This window comes from Coffea eugenioides, chromosome 8, assembly GCF_003713205.1.
Source record: "Coffea eugenioides isolate CCC68of chromosome 8, Ceug_1.0, whole genome shotgun sequence".
Lineage (NCBI taxonomy): Eukaryota > Viridiplantae > Streptophyta > Magnoliopsida > Gentianales > Rubiaceae > Coffea > Coffea eugenioides.
Window position 1 is genome coordinate 8,857,225 of NC_040042.1, and position 24,212 is coordinate 8,881,436.

Below are 24,212 nucleotides of genomic sequence, written 5' to 3' on the forward strand. Positions count from 1 at the left end.
CTTTACTATGAAGAAAATATACAAAAGCCATAGGAAAGTGGTTCATAGGCCAAAAGGCACTTACAAAAAGTTTAGGAAATATTCCTAAACTCAAAATAAAAGAGTCTAAAATATTTGACTATAAATGGGTTAGATGACTCAAGAAACTAATAGCCCATATAACTCTCTTGAGTGGTGCGATTGATTCCTTTGTAAGAAGCCTTTATTTATAGGTATCAAGAGGGAAGGCTTCCGCTGCTGGTTTTCGATGTGGGACGAAGCAAAAGAGGTATTGGTCAACAAATGCGGCTTCAACACAGCGCACAATAAAATAGTGGGCTTCACTTTTCATATTCTTCCACTCTTACCCATTGATTGAATACGAAAATTAGCAAGCTCAAAATAAAAGGTCATGGGACTTGTGAAAGTGTGCATGTGTTATTGTGGGCCATATGCAATTGTTTATTATTAATTGGTGAAATCTTGTCATTATTATTGAAGGGTATAAAAGGAGAGTAGCATTGAAAGTTGTATGACTTTTGCAACAATACTCTTATTTTGGGACAACAAAAAATTGAAAACATAACATTAACAATGAAAAGGATGAAGTAGATAAATTTCACATTTTAGGGATAGAGTAGTGAGAGTAGGATGGACTATATATTAATAGGGGTAAAGTATTCAACACTAAATTTTAATGACTAAGGTGAGAGTGAGTCTATAACTTAAAAGAGTCCAAAATGGAATTTAGCGAGTCAAAAATTCAAGGGTAAATAGCAATGAATCGGTGAAATTTCCGATTCACCAAGTTGAAAATAGTGCTACAATAGTTCAATGACAGACCGAGACTTTCTAGATCCATATTTGTTTATAGTGGGTTTAATAAAACTTTGGCACTCTGAACTAAGAGGGTAGTCACATCTACCCCTTTAATCTCAAAAATATATATTTTTCCCCCATGAAAAACTAGTCAAAGTTAGAAATACAAAAAAAGCTGGAATGATATTATTATCCTTTTATTCATGAGCTTATCTATAACTAATAATCATTTCCTTTCATTGCTAAAAGATTTACATCTTCTCTATCATATCAATTGTAGAAAAATATCAACTAAAAATAGTTAAAAATAGTTGATGTTTAGTTTATACTCTTGAAATTTTTTTCACTAGTTTAATGTTCACTTTTGTATATGTTTTATTCAATTTGTTAGACCTTAAGTCAAATAAAATGGATAAATAACACAATATTAAAAATAAATATGATTGCCAAAATTTCAAAAACAAGGGTACTACAAAACTCAATTTTAAGGAACTTTTTATTATTTTAATTTATTTAAAATTTTACACTAATATTATTTCATTTATCAAATTAGTCAAATTAGTCCAATATTAGATTCTTAATCTAAATTTGCTAAAAATATCTAGTATGCCTTATTTTTAAACTTAAAGAAGGAAAATAGAGATTAAATCAATTTTATTTTTAAAAAAGAAAAGGCAATAATAGTAAACTATAAATATATAAACAAACAAATGAAAATAGTATTTGCCCAATGTTCACATAATTGAAAATAATAAAAAACTAAACTTTTAAACAAAAAAGTTAGTATTACCTACTTAAAGTATAATAAATTGAACAATCCATACATAAAAGTGAATGAAATTTTAAGGATATAAAATAAATATAAACTTCTTTTTAGCTTTTATGATTATTTCGGCTGTACAATCACCATAGATTTTGATGACTCTGTTATACTTTCGAAAGTAGTGCCTTTTCATGTTTATTGAGGATATTTTGGTAATAACAGAATTGAAATTTTAGTTTACAAATGTACCTTTGCTTGAAAAACAATTTCCACATTTTTCTTGAAAATAAAATCTTGGATTGAAATTATTTGGCCTTAGATTTTTTTTTAACCATTTCTTTTAGAAACTAAAGAAGAACACTAAGAACCTATAGTTTCCCTTCCTATATTAATTAGGCTAAATTCTTAGAACATCTTTAAAGAATTTCCTACTCTAGTATCTATTTAGTGGTATGCTACATTGCTTCAATTATATAAATTATATTCTTTTGAACTCTGCATCCAATCAGGAAGTTATCACTATGGTTTTCTTCTAGGGTTGCTTCCAACTTAATTTGAACTTATAGTAGGGTTGTATCATTTCAGAATATCTAACAAAACTTTGAAAGAAAATTAGGACTTATATTTGGAAAAAGAAAGAAAAGGAAAGCACGCAAAGGTGCACAAAATGTTCAACCGTACACGTATTCTAAATCCCACAGCAAAATAATGTTTGTATTCCTAACTCTCAAAATTCATGGTTAGTCTGGTTTGTAGAGAAATCCTAACTGGTGCAATCGTAATCACCACATTTTCTTTTGTTTATGTCCCTTCATTTATTGAGTGTGACTCCACAATTAATTTCTTTTTTTTGTCTTTTTTGAAGATCCGGTTTTTTTGGGGGGGGGGGTTGGGGGGGTGGGTGGTGGGGTTAGCAAAAATATGATGAAATTAGAAAGCAAGCATGTCAACCTAGAGTTTCCTACTCCAACCATTCCCTTCCTAAAGATAGATTATTCATCTATACATCCATAACGGACAAGAGGAATTTATTCTAAAACTTGCTTAGTATTTCTTTAAGAAAAAACCATACAATAAAATTTGAGTGTCTAAAACAACTTAGCATACAAACTCTAAAAATTACTATGGGAGGAACATAAAACTTGAAATCTCAAAAAACAGCATTACGTTGAAAGGAAAAGTGTAAAAAATAAAGAAGCCAATAGTGCTTGATTTTTTTCTTTTTTTTTTGAGCAAAACTATGCAACTTTATATAGAAGATTAGCAAAATTGACAAAGCCTTAGTAATATTAGAAGGAAAAATTTAAGTATTGAAAAAGCACATTTAACAAAAAGCAAGTAAAATAGAATATTTATGGCAGCGGTAGTAACAAGTATCTATATGCCTAAAGATTTCTCAGTGTTGAATAATTTTTTGCAGAGAGTACAGTGGTTGTTACCCTATAATTAATTTATTGGTACCTATAATTAATGATGATGCAAGAGATTATGGATCGATACATTTATGAATTTAAGTGACGCATTGGCCTGATCATCAAAATTTATGAATAAAAGCCATAATAGATCCAGAGTTTAGAAGTTTAATTCATGCTGCATTAATTAGTTGACATATGGATCGTATATATTGCCTTTTTCTATAATGTAAATGATTCATATTGCACTGTACTATTTTCAGTGTTTTACCCTTCTTATCGGTTTCAAGAAAATAATACTCCAAATAATTATGTTCAAAGAAAATTACCCAACACGATGTGTATCGAGAACAACAGGAAGCAAAATACCAGCCCTGGAAGCTACTCGGCACCATATAAAAGTATATACTAGCAGAAGATCAAATGTCAAAACCACATGGAAGCCATATATATTTCAACCAAAAATGTGTATAATAAAAAAATAAAAGAAAAGCTAATCTGTTTACAGGTGAAAAGCCCATTTTCTCCTTCTTTCCCTAATCGGTTATGTTTCTACCAAGGTCCAGAAGAAGGTTGAAAGAGGGAAGAGAGACAATAACTTTATCTTCGATTTTGCTTTTCTAGATTAATTCCGTGAATGGCATTTAGTGGCCTTCAAATTTCCATTCCCATGTATGCTTGTATAGCATCTTCTCATCTTCTTTCTCCCAAATTATTGGGATTCGTGCTGTAGATCGTTACATGGTCAATATGAAAACTCTTCCATGCAGCAAAGATTTGGATAGATTTGTTCCCTGGTATGGTATAAGATTCAATGAAGTGGTCTTCTAGTAATGTTATCCCTTCCTCTTCAGAGGTCTTTCGAAGTGTTTGCTCTGAGTACCTTCTTGTTGTCATGATTTTAACTTTTTATTCTATTGCAGTGGTATCCACGAGACGCACTTTCTGCCTTCATTTCAAGTGCAATATACTCTTGTGATGATCTGTTGGTCTACACAGGATTTTTGGTCTTTAAGTGGTGCGTTTCTGTGGATCTGACGTGAGTTTTCAAATGTAGTAGCAGCAGTAGTGCTTTTCCCATGGTGATTGCAGCACATCCGTTCGATCCTAGAGCAAATTGGTATGAGTGATGGTGCTGTTCATGTAATCGAGCCATCGGATACAGAGGCAAAATGGGGTAGTTTGAGTTCTCAGGAGAACGGTGTAGACAAAGAAAATTTATTTAATTTATTTAGTCAAGATTTATTTAAATTAAATTGATCTTGATTAAATTAAGTTAAATGATAAAAGTCCATTATGTTTTGAACTTGCAAATTGGGCCAGTATTATAGGGGCTATTAAATCAAATTAAATTTGTAATGTCCATTTAAGTTGAAGTGAATTAATTGATTTATTAATTCACAATGGACTATTTGGGTTGGCCCATTATTTAAACCCAAGTTAAATGGATTTCTTGAGTAATCCAAAATGCAGGAAGATTCTGAGGGTTTTCTTGAAGATTTAGCCTACATATTTTGGTTATAAATAAAGGTCTTCCCTCAAGGCAAATACACGAGAAAAATCTCTAACTTTCGGAGAAACTCTGTCAAATTCTCTCAAGAGCTTTCTTCCTCAATCCAAATCCAAATCAAGTCAAACAAATCCTCCTGCTATCGGTGTTGAAGACTTGCAGTTCCAAGTGTTTGACGACATCATCAAATCAATAGTTTTCTACGCCAAAATTGTAGGAAACACCCTTTCGATTGGAGAACAAGTCTTTTCGACCCTTCAATTGAGACTATTCGAAGAAAAGAATCAGGGGATTAAATTCTTTGATTTAAGAATTTTCAGAAATTGTAACCCACTTATTATTTGATTTAATCAATTTGATATTTGTGCAAGTTTTCTTGTCTTTTATTTCAGGCAACAAAATTTGTGCTTACAAATTTCTGGCACGTCCGGTGGGACCATTTCTGCCTCTCATCTCTTTTCTTCCAACAACTTACCAGTTTCAAAATTCAATGAAATTAAAAAAGGTGAACTTTTCTCTTGAAAGCTTAGTTGCTAATGTTTCAACTACTCAAGGGACGCAGTATACTGCACCTCTGACAAGGAGCAAGGCCAAAAAATTAGCAGAAAAGGCTAAGGCGAACGTTGTGATTGAAGAAGCAAATCTCAAGATGCTTTCCAACAAGAAAGGGCCCATGATGAATTCAATGATAGTCCAAGTAATTCGGCTACCTCTGTGGTGATGCCCGTCATGATGACCAATACCACAACTATGGAAGATCAGATTTCGAATTTAGCCAAAATCGTCGAAGGACTAGTAGTGCATGCGCAAAGTCAAGATACCAAAATAGTCAAATTAATGGATATGGTGAAAAATTTAGGCAAAAATAGCCTTAGTATATCCAAACAGAAATCCAAAGTGCAAGATGAAGGCGAATCATCATCAAGGGAGAAGGAGAAAGAGGATGCGAAGTCACAAGCCACGAAGGAATTTTCAATCTTCCCTGATGGTACTATTCATGTTGATAATCTGAAACAGTTTATCGAAGGCACAATCAAGGACAAGATTGGTGGAAGTGCCAAGTCATATAGCGGTTACACCAAACCTTATACCGCTAGAGTGGAAAGTTTGAAGATGCCTGTGGGATATCAACCTCCAAATTTTCAACAATTTGATGGCAAGGGCAACCCTAAGTAGCATATTGTACATTTCATGGAAACCTGTAACAATGCTGGTACTGATGGTGACTTGCTCGTTAAGCAGTTTGTTCGCTCGCTGAAGGGTAATGCCTTTGATTGGTACGCAGATCTGGAGTCTGGAACCATTGACAGTTGGGAGCAGCTAGAACATGAATTTCTTAGTCGCTTTTATAGCACAAAGAGAACTGTCAGCATGACTGAACTCTCTAGTACACGTTAATGGAAGAATGAACCTGTCATAGATTTCATCGACCGTTGGAGGAATCTAAGCTTAAATTGCAAAGATCGAATTTCTGAATCTTCCGCGATCGAGATGTGTATTCAAGGTATGCACTGGGGACTTAGATACATCTTATAAGGTGTACAACCAAAAACGTTTGATGAATTGTCCACAAAAGTCCACAAGTTGAAAATTAATCTTGATGGACAAGAACCGCCAGTTCCTGACCCTCACAAGGCTAAGGAGAGACAAAAAGCGAGGAAAGGGGGCAAGCCATCATTCAAAAATGAAAAGAAAGAGGCTATGGCTACAAGTGTAATGCCTTTTAAGGTTGTTCCCAAAACTGTCAGGAGAGAAGATAGGAAGATCAATGCACATCAAGAACAAGGAAAGAGAAAATTGACTCTCAAGAAGATGCAAGATAAGGAGTACCCTTTCCTTGATTCTGATGTCCCTGGTATGTTTGACGATCTGCTAAGTATAAATTTGATCACACTTTCTGAGATGAAATGACCTGACGAGTCCAGAAACACTGATGATCCAAATTATTGCAAGTATCACCGCTTGGTTGGGCATCCCATTCAAAAATACTTTGTCTTTAAAGACAAAGTAATGGAGTTGGCGAGACAAGGAAAAATTCTCCTTGAGGAAGACAAGGCAAGTGTGAATCAAACGTCCATTCATTTTCTGCAATCCATGGAGGTTAAAAAGGTCAGGGTACCTGCATTGCCAACAATTCAATTTGGGTCACTTGATCCCATAGAAATCAAACAAGAAGGTGCTCCTTTAACTTTTCAAGAACATGCATATGAAGATGAGAAGGCATTACAACCCGACGTGGATAATGAAAGGTGGACTTTAGTCACGTGAAAAAGGAGGCGGTATTCCCGTCCATCTAGTAAGGAAAATAAGGCCTTAACAAGAAGTCAGGTGATCTGGAAGAGGAAAGAGAAGAACGTAAAGAGAAACAATGACTGTTGTAATCTTCAAGGAAGTCATATCTGCAAGCAAAAGTCGCGAACTCCTATCACTCTAAAAGAATTCATGCCAAAAGAATTCTTTGATGTTGATGTGGTCGTAAGTCACACAACGCGAGTAGATCATGTTGAAGAACAAGAAGATAATACTCGCGAATCTCTCTGTGAGATAGCCCGTGTGCCTACCGGCAATGAAAAAGGTCGTGTGCCCACCGGTAATGAAGTGGTGAACGTCACAAGCATCACTTTCACTAGTGAAGACTTGTTGCTTGGGTCAACACCGCATAACCGCCCTTTGTTTGTGACCGGTTATGCAAATGAGCAAAAAATGAATAGAATTTTGATAGATGGAGGTTCTGCAGTCAATATTCTTCCTTTAAAGATTCTGAAGGAGCTCGGCATCCTGGTTGATGAACTCTCCAACAGCCGACTGATGATTCAAGGTTTTAATCAAGGAGGGCAAAGAGCTATTGGATCACTAAATTTGGAGATAGTCGTTGATGACATGATATCCAGAGCACTGTTGTATGTGATAGATGCTAAAACAACATACAATGTACTGTTGGAAAGGCTCTGGATTCATGAAAATGGAGTTGTACCATCAACTCTTCATCAATGTTTCAAGTACTGTCAAAATGGGATAGCAAGAAGTGTGAAAGCCGATGACAATCCTTTCACTGAGGCGGAAGCGTATATCGCTGATGCCAAATTTTACATCAAAAGGCACAATACGAAGGATAAGTCTGAACAACCTCTATCTGTGGATAAAATCTAGAACCCCAAATCTTCAAGTGCAAAAGGGGAAAAACTGATAAATCCGAAATCAAAAGAGGAAGTTCATGAAGAAACTGATGTTTCATTGCCAAACAACGAATCAGTTGTCTTTCGTTACCCTCCCAAGTCAAAAATGGAACAGGAACAGTCACCTGCAATTCAGCATGAAACTCTAAAAGGTTTGACTCTTCCGGTAGTTCATCTTGATACAAAGAAGGCGTCATTTCCTCCACTTAAAAGGTCTAACCTTTTAAATAAAGAATTTGAAGTCGAACAAGACACCATACCAAAATCAAGAACCAAAGATGGTTTTGATCCCATTGCTTATAAGCTTCTCGCTAAGGCTGGATACGATCTCAAAGAATCTGCTGTGTTAAATGTTCCATCCCGTCAATCTACTAGTGACATGATGCACGGGTTGAATCCTACCCAAAAGATGTTGAAGGAAAAAGGATATGCCGTTGAAAATTCCAAATTTGGTCTTAGCTATTCCTCTCCTACACCAATCCATATCAGGATCAATAGAGCTAGTAGCCAATATATTACTGTGGAGGATGAGTCTTCTCAAATAGCTGGTAAATTTCAAACTGTTCACAGAAAGGAGAATAAATCTCCACGGATATCTGTTTTTAAGAGATTAGAACCACAAAGAAGACAAAAATCTCAAAACTCTCATAAGAGTAAGGGAAGGATAGCAAAGTCATTGCAAAATCTTGAAGAATCTTCTGATTGTCCTCATAAATTTGGTAGCATCATTCCTTCGAGAATGAGAAGATGCACAGACCTTGTAATAAAGTGTGGGACTGAGTTGAAAGTTATGGAGCATACTGTGGTGTACACAAGACCAAAAGAGAATGATGAGGAGAGTGTTGCTTCATGCAATCATATAACCCTAATTGACGGTGACTCTCCTGAAGAAGAAGATGATGCTGAAGACGCTCTACCTGAATTGGAAGAAGGTGTTAAGGCCACTGTAGATGATCTAAAGGAAATCAATCTTGGTACTTCAGAGAACCCGCGTCCAATATACGTAAGTGCTTTATTGAGCTCCGACGAGGAGAAGGCATATATTGAACTTTTGCGGGAGTATCAAGATGTTTTTGCATGGACTTATAAAGAAATGCCGAGTTTAGACCCAAAAGTGGTCGTCCACCATTTGGCTGTTAAAAAGAGAGTCCGACCTGTGAAACAAGCACAATGGCGGTTTAGACCCGATTTGATTCCATTAATCGAAATTGAAGTCAATAAGCTTATTGAAGCCGGGTTTATTCGTGAAGTTAAATATCCCACATGGATTTCGAGTATCGTGCCTGTGCGAAAGAAGAATGGGCAAATTCGTATCTGCGTCGATTTCAGAGATCTTAACAATGCTTGTCCCAAAGATGACTTTCCTTTACCAATCACTGAACTCATGATTGATGCAACTACTGGGCATGAAGTTCTGTCATTTATAGATGATTCTTCTGGATATAATCAAATTCGATTGGCACAGGAGGATGAGGAGCTCACTGCATTTCGTACTCCTAAGGGTATTTATTGTTATAAAGTAATCTCCTTTGGTCTCAAAAATGTTGGGGCCACATATCAAAGAGCAATGCAAAGCATCTTTGACGACATGCTTCATAAAAATATCGAATGTTATGTGGATGATTTAGTCGTTAAATCAAAGAAAAGAAGTAATCACTTGGAGGACTTGAGACAAGTTTTTGATCGGTTGAGAAGGTATCAACTCAAAATGAATCCTCTCAAGTGTGCATTTGGAGTCACGTCCGGAAAATTTCTTGGTTTTGTGGTTCGCCATCGAGGTATTGAAATTGATCAGGCCAAAATTGATGCTATATTGAGAATGCTTGAATCTCGTGACATTCATGAATTGAAAAGTTTTCAATGACGATTAGTTTATCTGCGGAGATTTATCTCAAATTTGGCAGGAAGGTGTCAACCATTTAGTCGTTTGATGAAGAAAGATGTGTCATTTCAATGGGATGAGGCATGTAGTAATGCATTCAATAGCATTAAGTCTTATCTTATGAAAGCACCTGTTTTGGCTGCACCTATTCATGGAAAGCCATTATTTCTTTATATTGCTACTCAGGAACGTTCAGTGGGGGCATTGCTTGCACAAGAAAATAATGAAGGCAAAGAGGTTGCCCTTTATTATCTAAGCATAATGATGACCCCTAACGAACTAAATTACTCACCGATTGAAAAGTTGTGTTTAACTCTTATTTTTGCAATACAGAAGTTAAAACACTACTTTCAAGCACATAGTGTGAGGCTCATTTCCAAGGTGAATCCCATAAAGTATGTGATGAGCAGGCCAGTATTATCTGACCGTTTAGCTAAATGGTATCTTCAGTTACAACAGTTTGAGATTATTTATGTGCCTCAAAAATCTGTGAAAGGACAAGTTTTGGCGGATTTTCTTGCTGATCACCCTATACCTGCTGAATGGGAGTTAAGTGATGACCTACCAGATGAGGATGTACTCCTTATTGAGATTTGCCCATCATGGAAAATGTATTTTGATGGTGCTGCTCATCGTCATGGGGCTGGAGCGGGGATTGTATTCGTGACTCCTGATGGAGGGAATTGTTATAATCTTTTACCCTAAATTAATATTATTCAAACAATGTCGCTGAGTACCAAACTCTCATACTCGGATTTGAAATAGCTGTTAACATGGAGCAGTTGGAACTTCAAATCTATGGTGACTCTCAATTGGTGGTTAACCAACTCTTAGGAAGTTATGAAGTCAAAAAGTCTGAATTAATTTCGTATCACAAATATGCAACGCGACTTATGATGCGGCTTGGAGGTGCAAGTATTAAGCATGTTTATAGAAGAAAAAACAAGCAAACTGATGCATTAGCTGTGCTAGCCTCTTCACTTGCCATGCCGGATCATGAGATACAAGTTATTATATGCCAAAAGTGGGTAGTTCCATCACTAATTGATGATGAAGATATTGAAGGAGGCGACGCTCGTGTGGTCTCAACCTATGAAATTGACAAAGAAGATTGGAGACAACCCCTCGTTGATTATTTCAAGTATCAAAAATTATCTGAGGAGCAACGTAGGAGAACTGACATCCGTCGTCGTGCCCCTCGTTTTATCTTGTACAAGGACATGCTGTACAGAAGATCATTTGAAGGTGCATTGTTGCACTGTCTGAGCGAAGACGAGGCATATCGGGCGATGCACGAGGCACATTCTGGAATATGTGGAGCTCACCAATCCGGTCCCAAGTTGCATTTTTGAATTAAAAGGATGGGCTACTGTTAGCCTACTATGGTCAAAGATTGTATAGAATATGCTCAAATATATCAAACTTGCCAGTTTCATGCAAATTACATTCATCAACCACTTGAACCGTTACACCCGACCGTTGCTTTTTGGTCTTTTGATGCTTGGGGCCTTGATGTTGTGGGGCCATTACCAAAGTCATCCGGTCAACACTTATATATATTGGCTGCGACCGACTACTTTTCTAAGTGGGTTGAAGCCATACCGCTCAAGCAAGTTAGAAAGGAAAATGTGGTGAATTTTATTCGTGTGAATATTATTTACCATTATGGAGTTCCCCGATACATTATCACTGATAATGAAAAATCCTTCTCCAATAGTTTGATGGATAAGTTGTGTGAAAAATTTCATCTCAAGCAACGCAAGTCCTCCATGTATAATGCCCCCGCCAATGGTCTCGCAGAGGCATTCAACAAAACTTTGTGCAATTTGTTAAAGAAAGTGGTGGCTAAATCAAAGAAAGATTGGCACGAAAGGATAGGCGAAACTCTTTGGGCCTATCACACCACATACCTAACTCCAATGCAAGCCACGCCATATGCCTTAGTCTATGGTGTAGAAGCTGTTCGGCCCCTTGAGCAACAAATTCCTTATTTGAGAATTGCTATCCAAGAAGGGCTCACGGAAGAAGAAAATGTTCGCATGCGCCTTGAAGAATTGGAAGCTTTAGATGAAAAGAGATTAGAGGACTAACAAAATCTGGAATGCTATCAAGCTCGTCTCTCTAGAGCCTTCAATAAGAAAGTTCGGCGTCGCTCTTTTCAAGTCGGAGACATGGTATTCGCCGTTCGAAAGCCAATAGTTATGACTCATCGCACTAAAGACAAATTCGTCTCTAAATGGGATGGGCCATATATTGTTCGAGAAGTCTACACAAATGGCGCGTATAAACTGGTGGACAAAGATGGTGTAAAAGTTGGTCCTATAAATGGAAAATTCATGAAGTTATACATACCATAAAAAATGAAGTACTCTATGACGCATGAGTCTAAACTGCATGTTACTCCAGACCCGCATGAGCTAAAACTGTGGATAACAACCACCAATAGTGTAGCACGTGGTTAAACTGCTGAAATACTCTACCAAATCTAAGGTGGTAAACAAAAGAATACTCCTGATCCGCAAGAGTTTAAACTGTGAACGGTAGGAACTACGTGTGACTTGATTCCCTTTTGAGATACGTTGGCAGTTTAGAGGGCAACTTCTAAGTTCAGTTACAACCCTATAAAACTAAAGTCTTTGTCCGGATGATTCTTTTGATAAAAAAAGAACGTTCATATTTAAGACAATTCGAATTATTTTGTGACATATACTTGAAAGTGTATTATTCAGATTACCAAATTATTTGAATAATTATCTTTTCAAGTGTGATCAAAATTATGCAAAGATAAAATTGTTCATACTACGGTTGATAGCCTAAAATGGTGGCTATCGAAAGAGCAAGTAAAGACGAGGACGTCTGCAAGAATGTGATGAAAAGAAAAAAAAAGTTTCATTATGAAGTGCTTGTACTCATAGCTACACGCTTTGAGTAATTAACAAGAGATGAAATTTGAAACAAAATAAAAGATGGCAACTATTCCTAGAATTCAAATGACGACAGCTCCTTTCGGTTGTTTTCAAGTAATACTTGCATCTTGTCCAAGGTTTGACTCTCCTCAGCAAGTAGGGGCGGGGAGCTCTCAATCTTTCGAATTTCATTTTGTAAGTCGACCATCACGCCTTGCACTCGGGTAAGCTCATCTTGCTCTTCTCGTAGCAGTGAAAGCGTCTCCTTCCTGTGAGTATTCAAGAACTCAAGTCGCTTCCTCAACTCTACTTCCTCGCGATCAATCTCCTTAAGTTTCAACATGTGTGCTGAGATCTTCTCCGCTTGTTGTCTCTCCTTACTCTGAGCATCTCTAAGATGTTGGGTGGCCGTAGAAAGCAACACATCATATGATTCAGCTGAAATTTTATTTGAGAGAGAAGATTTCACTGCAACGTAACGAGCTGCATTTGCAAAGAAAGCCTTTAAAAGGCCTTGCAAATTTGAGATATCCGTGGCATTGAAGTTTTGCATTTCCTCCATGATTTCGTTGGCTTTTATTTCAAGTGCAGGCATGCGCTCTAAGGCTGTTTGAGATATCATCACCCTCAAGTTATTTCACAACATTTGGATATAGTCTCGACGGCATGTTGAGATCACGCTTTGGGGGCAAAATTTAGACACTTGGGGTGCCCTTGGCCACGATGGTGGATCAAAAACTTTGAGTTTTCTTTTGGCCGATGAAGTCATATGCTCCGTCTTCTGTGGCATAACTTGCTGAATCACATTTCCATCCTCTACTGCCTTTTTGGAGTTTTCACTTGCACCCTTTTGTTGGGTAGAACTGACCACTTGTTTGGCCAAAAGTTCAAATGCAGTAGGTCCTTCAACTGATACTTGACTTGGTTCTCCATCATCAATGAAGATCAAGTCTTGATCATCCAACTGTAGGGAAAAGCGTTGTGAGACAAATCATGAATATGAAATTAACAAGCAAATTTCAAATGCTAGATTAAAGAAGGCAAGGAGGGTCCTTACAATATTGGCACGGCTTATATCAGGCACGGATATATCCGGAATGTCTTTAAAGAGTTCTTTAGGATCTAAACCAATGTCATCCAAGGGGAGAGTCATTACCTTGGACTTCTTGCGCTTCCAATGCTGGTCCGTGCTGGTGGATTGCTCATCCTCCTCATTAAAAGGTTCGCTCCTCTTCTTCTCATGTGAATTGCAAGAATCATGATCAATAGCTTTCGCAATGTTTGGAGGAAGATGAAATGAAGTACCCTTCGAAAATCCTTCATTAGGAATAAGGTCTTCAGGGGTAGTAGCCTTGTTGTTTGAACTTTTCAAAATTTCCTTCTCGCTTTTCATAGTCTTTTGCTTCATCTCAAGACTATTGCCAACCTTGGAAGGATTGTTCAGGTTTGCAAGTTCCTTCCCTTTCAATTTCTTCTGCTCCCCATTTGATTGGACACTCTTAATCAAAGCATCACGCCCTTTGAGGAGATGATCATCATGCACCATAGCCCACCATGTTTGAAAGTCTGAAGATGTGTGTTTGCTAGCATTCAAGGGATAGTTAGGGAAAAGTACCTTTGACTCTGTTTTACTGCGAATGGCAGTGCGCCAGAGTATTCGACTCAAGTCATAACTTGTGGAACGAACATCTGCCCCGAGTTCTTGTGGAGGAACTTGATAAAAATCGAATTGCTGCGCAAATCTATATGGACTATATGGCTCAACAAAAAAATCCCCTCCAGCATGCAAAACTAAGTAATTTGAGTAGGCGCTTACAAAATAACTTAGTTCGAGATTCGCTAATTTGCCATTGTCAATAAAAAGTTCATTGCGGTTCTTCACAAGAGAAGTGATTCTCCAAGTTGCTTTGTTTCCTTGATGAATGAGGTCACAAGTACTATTTTCATCAAAGTATCGTGCGCCACCTTCTCCAGAATAGTTGGCCATGGTGGGTCCAGGCATGGTATTTGGAGTCGAATAATGGGTAGAGAAATAACTCGCTAACCAAGCATATACGTAGTGCACCGGAAAAGCCGCACGTGCACACCCTGGAGTAGTTGAGTTTGAAATTTTATCAAGCCCGCGGTATGTTTAGCAGGACAGGAACAGCAAGGCAAGTCTTACAACCGACAGCCATCATACTAGCCATTTTGAAAGGAGATGGTCTAATATAATGGAGGTCCTCATCTGGTAAAGCAAAGACACAAAACCAGCAAGATATAAATGTTGCAAGATAGGTCTCTTCCCGCAAGTGAAGTTTAACTCCGATAGTGTCAAATACGACATTGTCTTGACTTGAAAATTTGTGTGGTTGTCCAATTTCGCCATCTGGATTTTGGGTCGTTTGAGCACGAGATGCCCTCTTTATCCTTCTCTGCTTTGGCTTTGAGTACCTGGTTTTGCCTTTAAATCAAAACTTAATCCATTGGGCAGCGAAAATTCCAGCTTTGTTGGATTCCCCATGTTGAAGATGATGTAAGGCTGCGAACAAATACTCACAGCTTTGTGGAATATACCTTAATTTCTTTTCATTTACTCCAGTTAGCTCCTCCGCGCATGCGATTACCTTTTCATAGATACCCCCGATTATTGGAAGTCCTCCTAACTTGTGCAAGTCCCAAAGTGAGAGAGACAATTCCCCGACAGATATATGCAGGGTATTAGTGTCCGAGCACCACGCCTCATAGAATGCCCTAAATACATGGGGATTCCTATCATATGTGAAAAGTGAAGCATATAAGGCGTCAAACAAGTAATTTTCACAGAGCACTTGTTTGCTCCTGCCGAGAATATCCTCTAACCACTCCCAATAATTCTCGGTGTAACTAAATGCACCATTAAATCTCAAGAAAGGACCCCAGTGTGCATCTCCGTCTATGATCCGCCTGCCAAGGGTTTGAAAGGGAGTTGTTCTTGGTTCCTTACTATGAATAAGGGATCTCAAGAAGTGGACTTTCGTGCCGTCATCTTGAGAAAGTTCAAGTGACCAATCCTTCAACTTTGGGTACTGGTGAGAAGGCCACTTACCCGAGTAACTTCCTTGTATAGGGGGATGCACCAATAATTTCGTTCCTTTGTCACAATAGTCACCATCACTGTCAGCGATAAGGAGATACTTTTCGTTTGAAGATGTGACTTCCTTGAACACCACCATTGTATCAAGGTTAACCTGCAACAAAAGCAAGGAAAAAGAAAGTTTGGTTAAAATGGCATGATCGAAGATAGTAAAAAGCTTCTTGAATTTTGGGTGAGTCTTTATTGAAGTGGGTAATCGTGTCTCATGCTTTATGTACTCCTCAAGCCATAATATGGCTCTCGTAGGAGTTTGCGGTGGCGCCTTCTTCAAATTTTGGTTGCTCCATCTCCTTTGTACTCCTTAAGCCATAATAGGCTCTTGTGGGAGTTTGCGGTTGCGCCTTCTTCAAATTTTGGTTGCGCCATCTCTTTGTACTCCTCAAGCCATAATAGGCTCTCGTGGGAGTTTGCGGTTGCGCCTTCTTCAAATTTTGGCTGCGCCATCTCTTTGTACTCCTCAAGCCATAATAGGCTCTCGTGGGAGTTTGCGGTTGCACCTTCTTCAAGTTTTAGTTGCACCATCTTCTTTGTACTCCTCAAGCCATTATGGGCTCTCGTGGGAGTTTGCGGTTGCACCTTCTTCAAAGTGAGGGTCCACCATGTATGTTGTCGCAAGGGATCCTCCTTTCATATCACAAAAAAAATTGGCATTGACAAGAAGTGAAAATCATGAGGCATGTGAGTTACCTTAGTGTTTTGAATTCCACGAGCTATAAAGTGGCAAACACAATTGAAACGTCAACTCGCTTCAATGGGTGTCAACACAAGCTACAACCAAAAAAAAAAAAGAAAAAAAAACTCATAAGAAGACGCATTTCCAAGAAAGTTGCAATGCATGTGTTGGTGAGCACTTTATGTCAGTTATCAATTAAATTTACATGAAAAGCAAAAAAAAAAAAAAAACTCAAAAAAAATATTTTTTTCTCCTATTTCCAAGGTGGAAATAAATCAAGTTTTGACAGATCACAATGAGTTTGTTTGGATAAGAGTTTATTTGGATAATTTATTTGAGATATTTACTGTAGCACTTTTTGTGATGTGATGTATGTGAGATAAAAAGGTGATTGGGAAGATAAAAAGGTGATTGGGATTTGTGAGAACAAATTTTGCAAACCAAATTATCTTTGTCCAAACAAACTCAATGAAATTTGGCGGACATCTGTTACTCGACCAACATGTAGTTGTCAAAAGGCAGTAAAGATGATTACCTTCAGGGTGCACGTGTGAAACAGGTTTCTTCCTCAAATATTGTGGTAGTCTTCAGTAAAGATGTTTGTCATAGCTTCAGGACAAAAACATGTCTTGTGCGGCTTTTATAAGGTGCTTGGATGAATCATTTTAAGAAGTTTTAAATTTCGGGCAATTATTAAATTCAGTGATTACCATTTAATTTTTTGGAATCACATGAATTTGGTTCCTAAGATTAACTTCAAAAGCCGAAAGTCGGTTTAGGAAGCTCTTGAAATTCGGCAGTCAGAGGTGCTTGGATGAATCATTTTAAGAAGTGTTAAATTTCGGGCAGCTACTAAATTCAGTGATTACCATTTAACTTTTTAGAATCACATGAATTTGGTTCCTAAAATCAATTTCAAAAACTGGAAGTCAGTTTAGGAAGCTATCGAAATTCGAGAAATTCCATATTGTCAAGACATTGGTTTCGGCAATTACCTATTCATTGTATGGAGTAAAGCTACAACTCCATATGGAAGAGGAAGGCACATGTCCGTTTGCAAGGAGAGAATACTATATTAATGCCTGGTGTTCTAGAAACTTGGAGTATTTGGCTATTGCTATGATTTCTCGGTTATTACTACTTCCAAAAGCTGCTCACATGAACTTTAGGAAGCAATGACGTTTTGGTAATTGCAAGGTCAAGGTAAATTGGTTATTTCCAAAGTTGCTTGGCTGCCATTGTTCTTGTAAGTCGCACCAATGGACCTTGAGTATATTTTGGACAATGCAATTGGTTTTGGCAATTGCCAAACCACCGAGGTGATGCAATTTCCATTTTAGTAGCTTTGGTTCAAATTCCAAAGCAACTATGGTTAAAATACTAAGAAGTTTGTGCATGTGACCGTTTGTGGCAATTGCAATGCTAAGCTTCCTACTGATGCTCCATTCAGGATTTGGCAACTTAAATATTGGATTTGGTGTCAATGGGAATCCAAGTTGCTGAATAATAATAAAAAAAAAAGAAGAAATCAAGGTTAACTTCAAGCCTCGTTTTGCCAATTGTCAAGCAATGCCACACCAAGTCTTGAAGTGGGGGCATTTGTAGACAAAGAAAATTTATTTAATTTATTTAGTCAAGATTTATTTAAATTAAATTGATCTTGATTAAATTAAGTTAAATGATAAAAGTTCATTATGTTTTGAACTTGCAAATTGGGCCAGTATTATAGGGGCTATTAAATCAAATTAAATTTGTAATGCCCATTTAAGTTGAAGTGAATTAATTGATTTATTAATTCACAATGGACTATTTGGGTTGGCCCATTATTTAAGCCCAAGTTAAATGGATTTCTTGAGTAATCCAAAATGCAGGAAGATTCTGAGGGTTTTCTTGAAGACTTAGCCTACATATTTTGGTTATAAATAAAGGTCTTCCCTCAAGACAAATACACGAGAAAAATCTCTAACTTTCGGAGAAACTCTGTCAAATTCTCTCAAGAGCTTTCTTCCTCAATCCAAATCCAAATCAAGTCAAACAAATCCTCTTGCTATCGGTGTTGAAGACTTACAGTTCCAAGTATTTGACGCCATCATCAAATCAATAGTTTTCTACGCCGAAATTGTAGGAAACACCCTTTCGATTGGAGAACAAGTCTTTTCGACCCTTCAATTGAGGCTATTCAAAGAAAAGAATCAGGGGATTAAATTTTTTGATTTAAGAATTTTCAGAGATTGTAACCCACTTATTATTTGATTTAATCAATTTGATATTTGTGCAAGTTTTCTTGTCTTTTATTTCAGGCAACAAAATTTGTGCTTACAAACGGAACTCTGCTGTCTAATCCCTCAAGTTCTGCAGTGAATAGTCAGCCATCTATAACGCCTCCTAGGTGACATTTTGCACCAGTTATTGTTTCAGTAGGATGAAGATACTTGTGTGCTCGCCTTTTGCCCAGATAGTTAAAACTGTAAAGTTATGTTCCTTGTCCCTCCTAGTGAGCCAAATGTTGAAAGGCAAAGATACATTTTTTTTACTTAATTAGTTGTTTGCTTTTGAGACTTGCAAGGTTGCTTGATTTTTGACCAATGATTCATTTGTAAAATTTCAGCAGTTAATCTTGCTATGTTGCAAAGTCCAATCACTCTCTCCTTAATGCAACTCTAGTCTCCCATAATTGGATCTTTCCTTGAAGAAACTTAGGTCACTACCAAAATGATCAAAAGAGACTGTTGACATAGTTGCCATTTCTGCCATGGGCGTTTTAAGACGTTTTTAAAAACACTCTCGCTATTTTATACCATTTGCTCCTCCCTTTTACGCCATGGTCCTAATTGTTTGCATCCATAAGAATGCAATACTAACATGCACTTTGATTGCGGTTTATAGTTTCATTAAGAAGAGGAAGGTGCGACTGCTGAAAATTGCAATGATTTGAATTTCCAAACTTCCCACTTCCACATCGAGAATTTTCCACTCATATCTATTAAGAATTCTAATTTTGCAACTTCACTGTGTAGGTCCAGATCTACTTTGAAAAATTTTATGTCGGTCCAAATCAAATTTCATTGCAAGTTCACATGCCTAGTAGTTGATTAATACATCTAAAATTCACATAACCTATCATATATACGTACATATTAATAATCATTACTCTCCTTTGCATTCATAAGTTTTCCCTATTTAATCTTACTTACACTTTCTTGTATTTATTTACTTTTCATAATTAATCTTACATTTGAAAAAATAGCATCATGAGAAAAAATACTAGAACTGCAGTCAAATCCCAATATCTTCTTCATTTAATCTAAGCTCTAGCAAATGACTAAATTCATATCAACAGGGTATGGTATAAAATAGGTACTAGTGTTGGTCTTCCCTACACTTACAGGACAATACACAAATAGTTTATTACGTAATACATGAATATGCAGACCCACACATATACAATTCTATTACCAAATTTTCAGGTCCGGGATGTGCTTAATTTTGTGCCATTCCTCTCGTCCCCTTTCACACCGTTGTCCCAGTAGATTGCACCAAGTTATAGTCAAACTTTGGAGTGTCTTCATCATTTGAATGCTGGATGGAAGTGTTTCAAGCTTCGGACAAGACCATAGTGTCAGGTGTCGAAGAGAAGTGAGGTGGTCTCCAAACCAATCTGGCAATGAAGTTAGATTGGGAAATTCAATCAGATCCAGCTTTTGTAGTGCGGCGAAATGTTTGACTTCCTCTGGTAGAGCTGTCGCGTTTGACCATTCGATGCGTAGATGAGTCAGGGATTTGAGCGCTTTAATCCTGCAAAGAAGCAAATTACAGCAGTCGACCAAATTGAGTTCCTGCAAAGAAGCAAGGCCTCGCAATCCTTCTTCTGGCAGAGACTCCAGCTCGGGACATCCCACGATGGTCAACGTCTTCAAAGCCGTGAGGCTAGCCAAGCTTTTGGGTAAGGCTCTTAGATCCTTCATCTCCCTAATATTTAGGAATTCAAGAAGACTAAGATTTTGTAGCATCTCTTCTGGAAAACAACTCAATCCTTCAATCCCCTCAATTTTAAGGGAATTAAGACTAGTGAGATTGGAGATTGAAGCCCATGCCATGTTTGGGCACTTCCAGACATATAAGAACTTTAGGGATGGCATATGTGGCAATGGCAATGTCAACGTTGGGCAATTGATAAAAGACAAGGATTGAAGTTGAGATAACAGGCCCCGAACTTCTCTTCCTAACATTCCTTTTAGGTTGGGCATGTTCCATAACTCCAATTGTTTCAACGATGGGGACCTTGCAACAGCTGCAGTACTCTCCTGGGCCCTAACTTCTGTTACAGTTGAAATCCAAGATGGAAATAATGATGAACCTTTGAAGCCTTCTATACGCAGCAATTCAAGCTTGGGGCAGGGTTTGAGGGCTTCAAGCACTTCCTCATCATTGTACTGTTGAAGCGTTCTTTCGGAATACCAATACAAATTCAACCTGCGGAGACTCTGTTTTTCAATTAAACAAGCTGCTTCTGCATCCTTTTTGTCTTCAATCCTCTCAAGGTGCTCAATTGATAGCTCTCCTCTAAGCATATTTAAGTCTCGCAACTTACTTAGTTGGAAGCCTTTTTTGCCACCCAAGACGACCTTACTCAACGTCCGCAGGCAAGTCAACTTCCCAATTCCACTTGGCATGCGAGTCAATCTCCGGCACTCCTGTAGACAAAGATGTCGAAGATTTCTGAGGAATCTCATGCCTTTGGGTAGACTTCGAAGTTCGACACAACCATTCAGGTTTAAAATTTGTAAATTCCACAAGTCACAGATTGAATTGGGTAGTTCAACAATGTCAGATCTTGAAAGATTTAGATACCTTAAATGTTTCAGTTTGCTTACTGCAGGTAGCAGCTCTGTAAACTCTTCTCCCCACCGTGTTGACCTTACAATGAGAACCCTCAGGGAACCACATTTTGACAAGAAAGAAGAAAATAGGTCAATGTCTGTGATTGTAATAGGAAAAGCCACTGTTAGCTGATGATATGGCATACCCAATATCATGGTTCTATTTGACTCTGTTCCACCGTGTTTAGCCTTCATTACTGATTGAGCCAGATCATGAACAAGGTCATGCATCCCAAAAGTAAGGACACTGCCAAATGCATCTTTCTCCGCAGCTTGGAACAATGATCTATGATGTAGTTCAGTCACCACAGCATCACCAACATCTTCCACTTCCTTCGTTCCATCAGATGAAATCAATCCATTTGCCATCCACAAATGTATTACCTCTTCTTTTTCAATTTTAGATCCCTTAGGAAATACTGCACAATATGCAAAGCAACCTCTCAAGTCTACCGGAAGATTAAGGTAGCTCAATCTCAACGCAGGCAAGATACCTGTTTCATCTTCAGGTAAGTTCCAAATTTCACTGCATTTCACGTAGTTCCATTCATTTTCTTCCCTTTTAAATCGTAGAAAGCCTCCGAGGGCCTTTGCAGCTAGTGGAACACCACCACATTTTTGCACAATCTCTTTCCCGATAAATTCAAGTTTAGGATATTCTTCAGCCTCTTGATGACCAAATGCCCGTTGCCTAAATAGTGACCAACATTGATTCTCTGACAAACTCGACAGATGATGTGTTTGTAATGTGCCCATTACTGTGGCAACCTTCTCCATACGAGTTGTCGTGACAATTGAACTACCTCTTGATCCGCATTCCAGAACAGATTTTAGTTTGTCCCATTCCTCTGGATTCTCATTCCAGACATCATCCAGTACAATCAAGTATCTTTTCCCTCTTAACAACTCTTGAAGATTTCTTTGGAGAGGAGCTAATTCTAATTCTTCAGTAGGAGTCCCTCGTATTGAATGAATTAAGGCTTTTATTATCTTCTTCACATCAAATTTCTCTGAAACCCAAACCCAGAGTTTTGGCTCAAAATGCTTGGCTATGCGCTCATCATTGAACACAAATTGGGCAAGTGTTGTCTTTCCAAGGCCTCCAACACCCTCTATAGGGAGAACTGATACATTTTGATAATCTCTATCCTTTTCTTTCATCAAGGTGTGTACAATCTGCTCTTTTTCCTCGTTCCTTCCAAGAACTTCAGGTTCATTTACCATGGGTCCAGTCTCACGGCTTGCATCGAAATAGCTCCCACGCTTCTTATCACTCAAACGAAGCTCTTTTCGCTTTTTAGCTATTGCATTAAAATTTTCAAGGATCTCCTTCATCCTTGTCCCAATCCTGTGACGAAACACTAAGTTTCCTGCTACAGGGTAACACATCAAACTAAAACAACCACGATTTTTGTACTTGACTCTTGAGGCTTCAGCCGCGTAAACATCCAATACATCATCGATTTCACAGGCAACACCATTGAGCTCCTGAAACCAGAGTTGTATTGCCTTGTTTGTGAATTGCTTCTGCTCAGCATCTTCAAGGACTGCCTTGATGGTGGAGAGAAAACCTGAAAGCTTTTCCATGTCAGTTGCAACACCACAGAGCAATCCACGCTCCTTCCGGATCATGGAATTCAAAGTATCGATGAGAATTCCCACAAATGTTTCCATCACGTGTGACCTGAAAATCACAGTTCAAGAAAGTTAAATCAATGTTAATCAAGTTATTAGAGATTTATAACTTGATAGACCCAATAGAAAATGAAAAATTCAACATAGTTATAAGCAAAAGCTGTTTTTCTGTTACTAGTAAACGAAGAAAACATATCTTCTACAATAACATGAAAACATTGTTCGAAGAATACTTATCGATTAATCAAAGAAATATTTTCAGAATAATTGGTGGACATGCAAGGTTACAAACTCGAGAAACGTGTTAACAAAATATATACATAAGGTGGAAGATCATGCATGGAGCTTAGTCTTTGAATCATGAGCCATGGAAGATAATTTTAAAAAAACCGATTTAAATGAAGTATTATCCCTATTCCAAAACCAACTTATCAAGAATGTTATGAAAAAAAAAAATTTGAACAATCCTGGTGAATGAATTTTAGGAAGAGTTCAAAGTGTACGATATAGAGTCCCAAGGAAAATGGAATCTTTGGATGTTTCAACATTAAAGCCTAAAGTGAGATAGGAGCACATACAAAGGCAATAACCTTTATTCATTTACATGGTTTTATAAGCTCAAGGTTTTCACAAGGAAAAATGGACATTACTATTTGTAGAAAATGGTTTCAAACACCATTTTTATCTCGAGTAAAATTTTTGGGTAAATGACTCCCAATTGTCCCTCAACTTTTACCAATGATTTTGTTTGGTCTTTCAACTTGTATAAGTGTTTATTGAGTTCCTCAACTTATAAATTAAGTTATGAATAGTCCATCCAAGCTAAATCTCATTATGGTAATATTTACTTTCCCACTGAGGTTCAATTTAATGTCTTTTTTCCTACTCCAATTTTAAATATAAAACATATCTGTCCTTTTTAATTGTTTCAGTTAGGTATCTAATAGTTAACTTATTTGAATAATTTAATATGTGTTGAAAATTCTGAATTTGGCTTTAATTCGTCCCAAAAACTGAATCTAATCAAGACAATTTTCATTCTATTAGACTAAGATTCATTTTAATGTAAGTTTGGCTCCTCCCAAGTTAACTTATAAAGTAGTCAAATTTTCCATTTTAATGGTTTCCATAAATATTGAGTTGTTTGACTAGTTTGGTTACTAGCGGCGAGGAAAGGGTTTTTAGAATCTTCACCACTACCAGATTTAGAATTCAAATTTTGTACCTAGCAGTTGGGGGTGGAAAGGGTATGGAGAGGGATGGGAGAGTTAGCAAAAAAAAAAAAAAAACTAGTTTGACTAAAAAAACTGATAACAATCTCCTTAACAAATTTTGTCTAAGCATATTAATTCCAATCTACTGTTATGCACATAATCATTCTAGTTTGTCTAAGATTCTAATGACATGTTTAGCCAAAATAGGGTACTTAAAAAAGAAGCACACAAAGAAGAACGAGGAAAAA

At 37.4% G+C, this 24,212-nt stretch overlaps 1 protein-coding gene across 1 annotated transcript; it reads right to left on the minus strand.

Moving 5' to 3' along the window:
* Nucleotides 1–19,687: 19,687 nt before the first annotated feature.
* LOC113780160 (disease resistance protein RGA2-like) lies at nt 19,688–22,789 on the minus strand. Its single transcript, XM_027325975.1, has one exon. It carries the CDS (start codon nt 22,787–22,789, stop codon nt 19,688–19,690), a length of 3,102 nt encoding a protein of 1,033 aa, XP_027181776.1.
* Between the last annotated feature and the right edge of the window lie 1,423 nt (nt 22,790–24,212).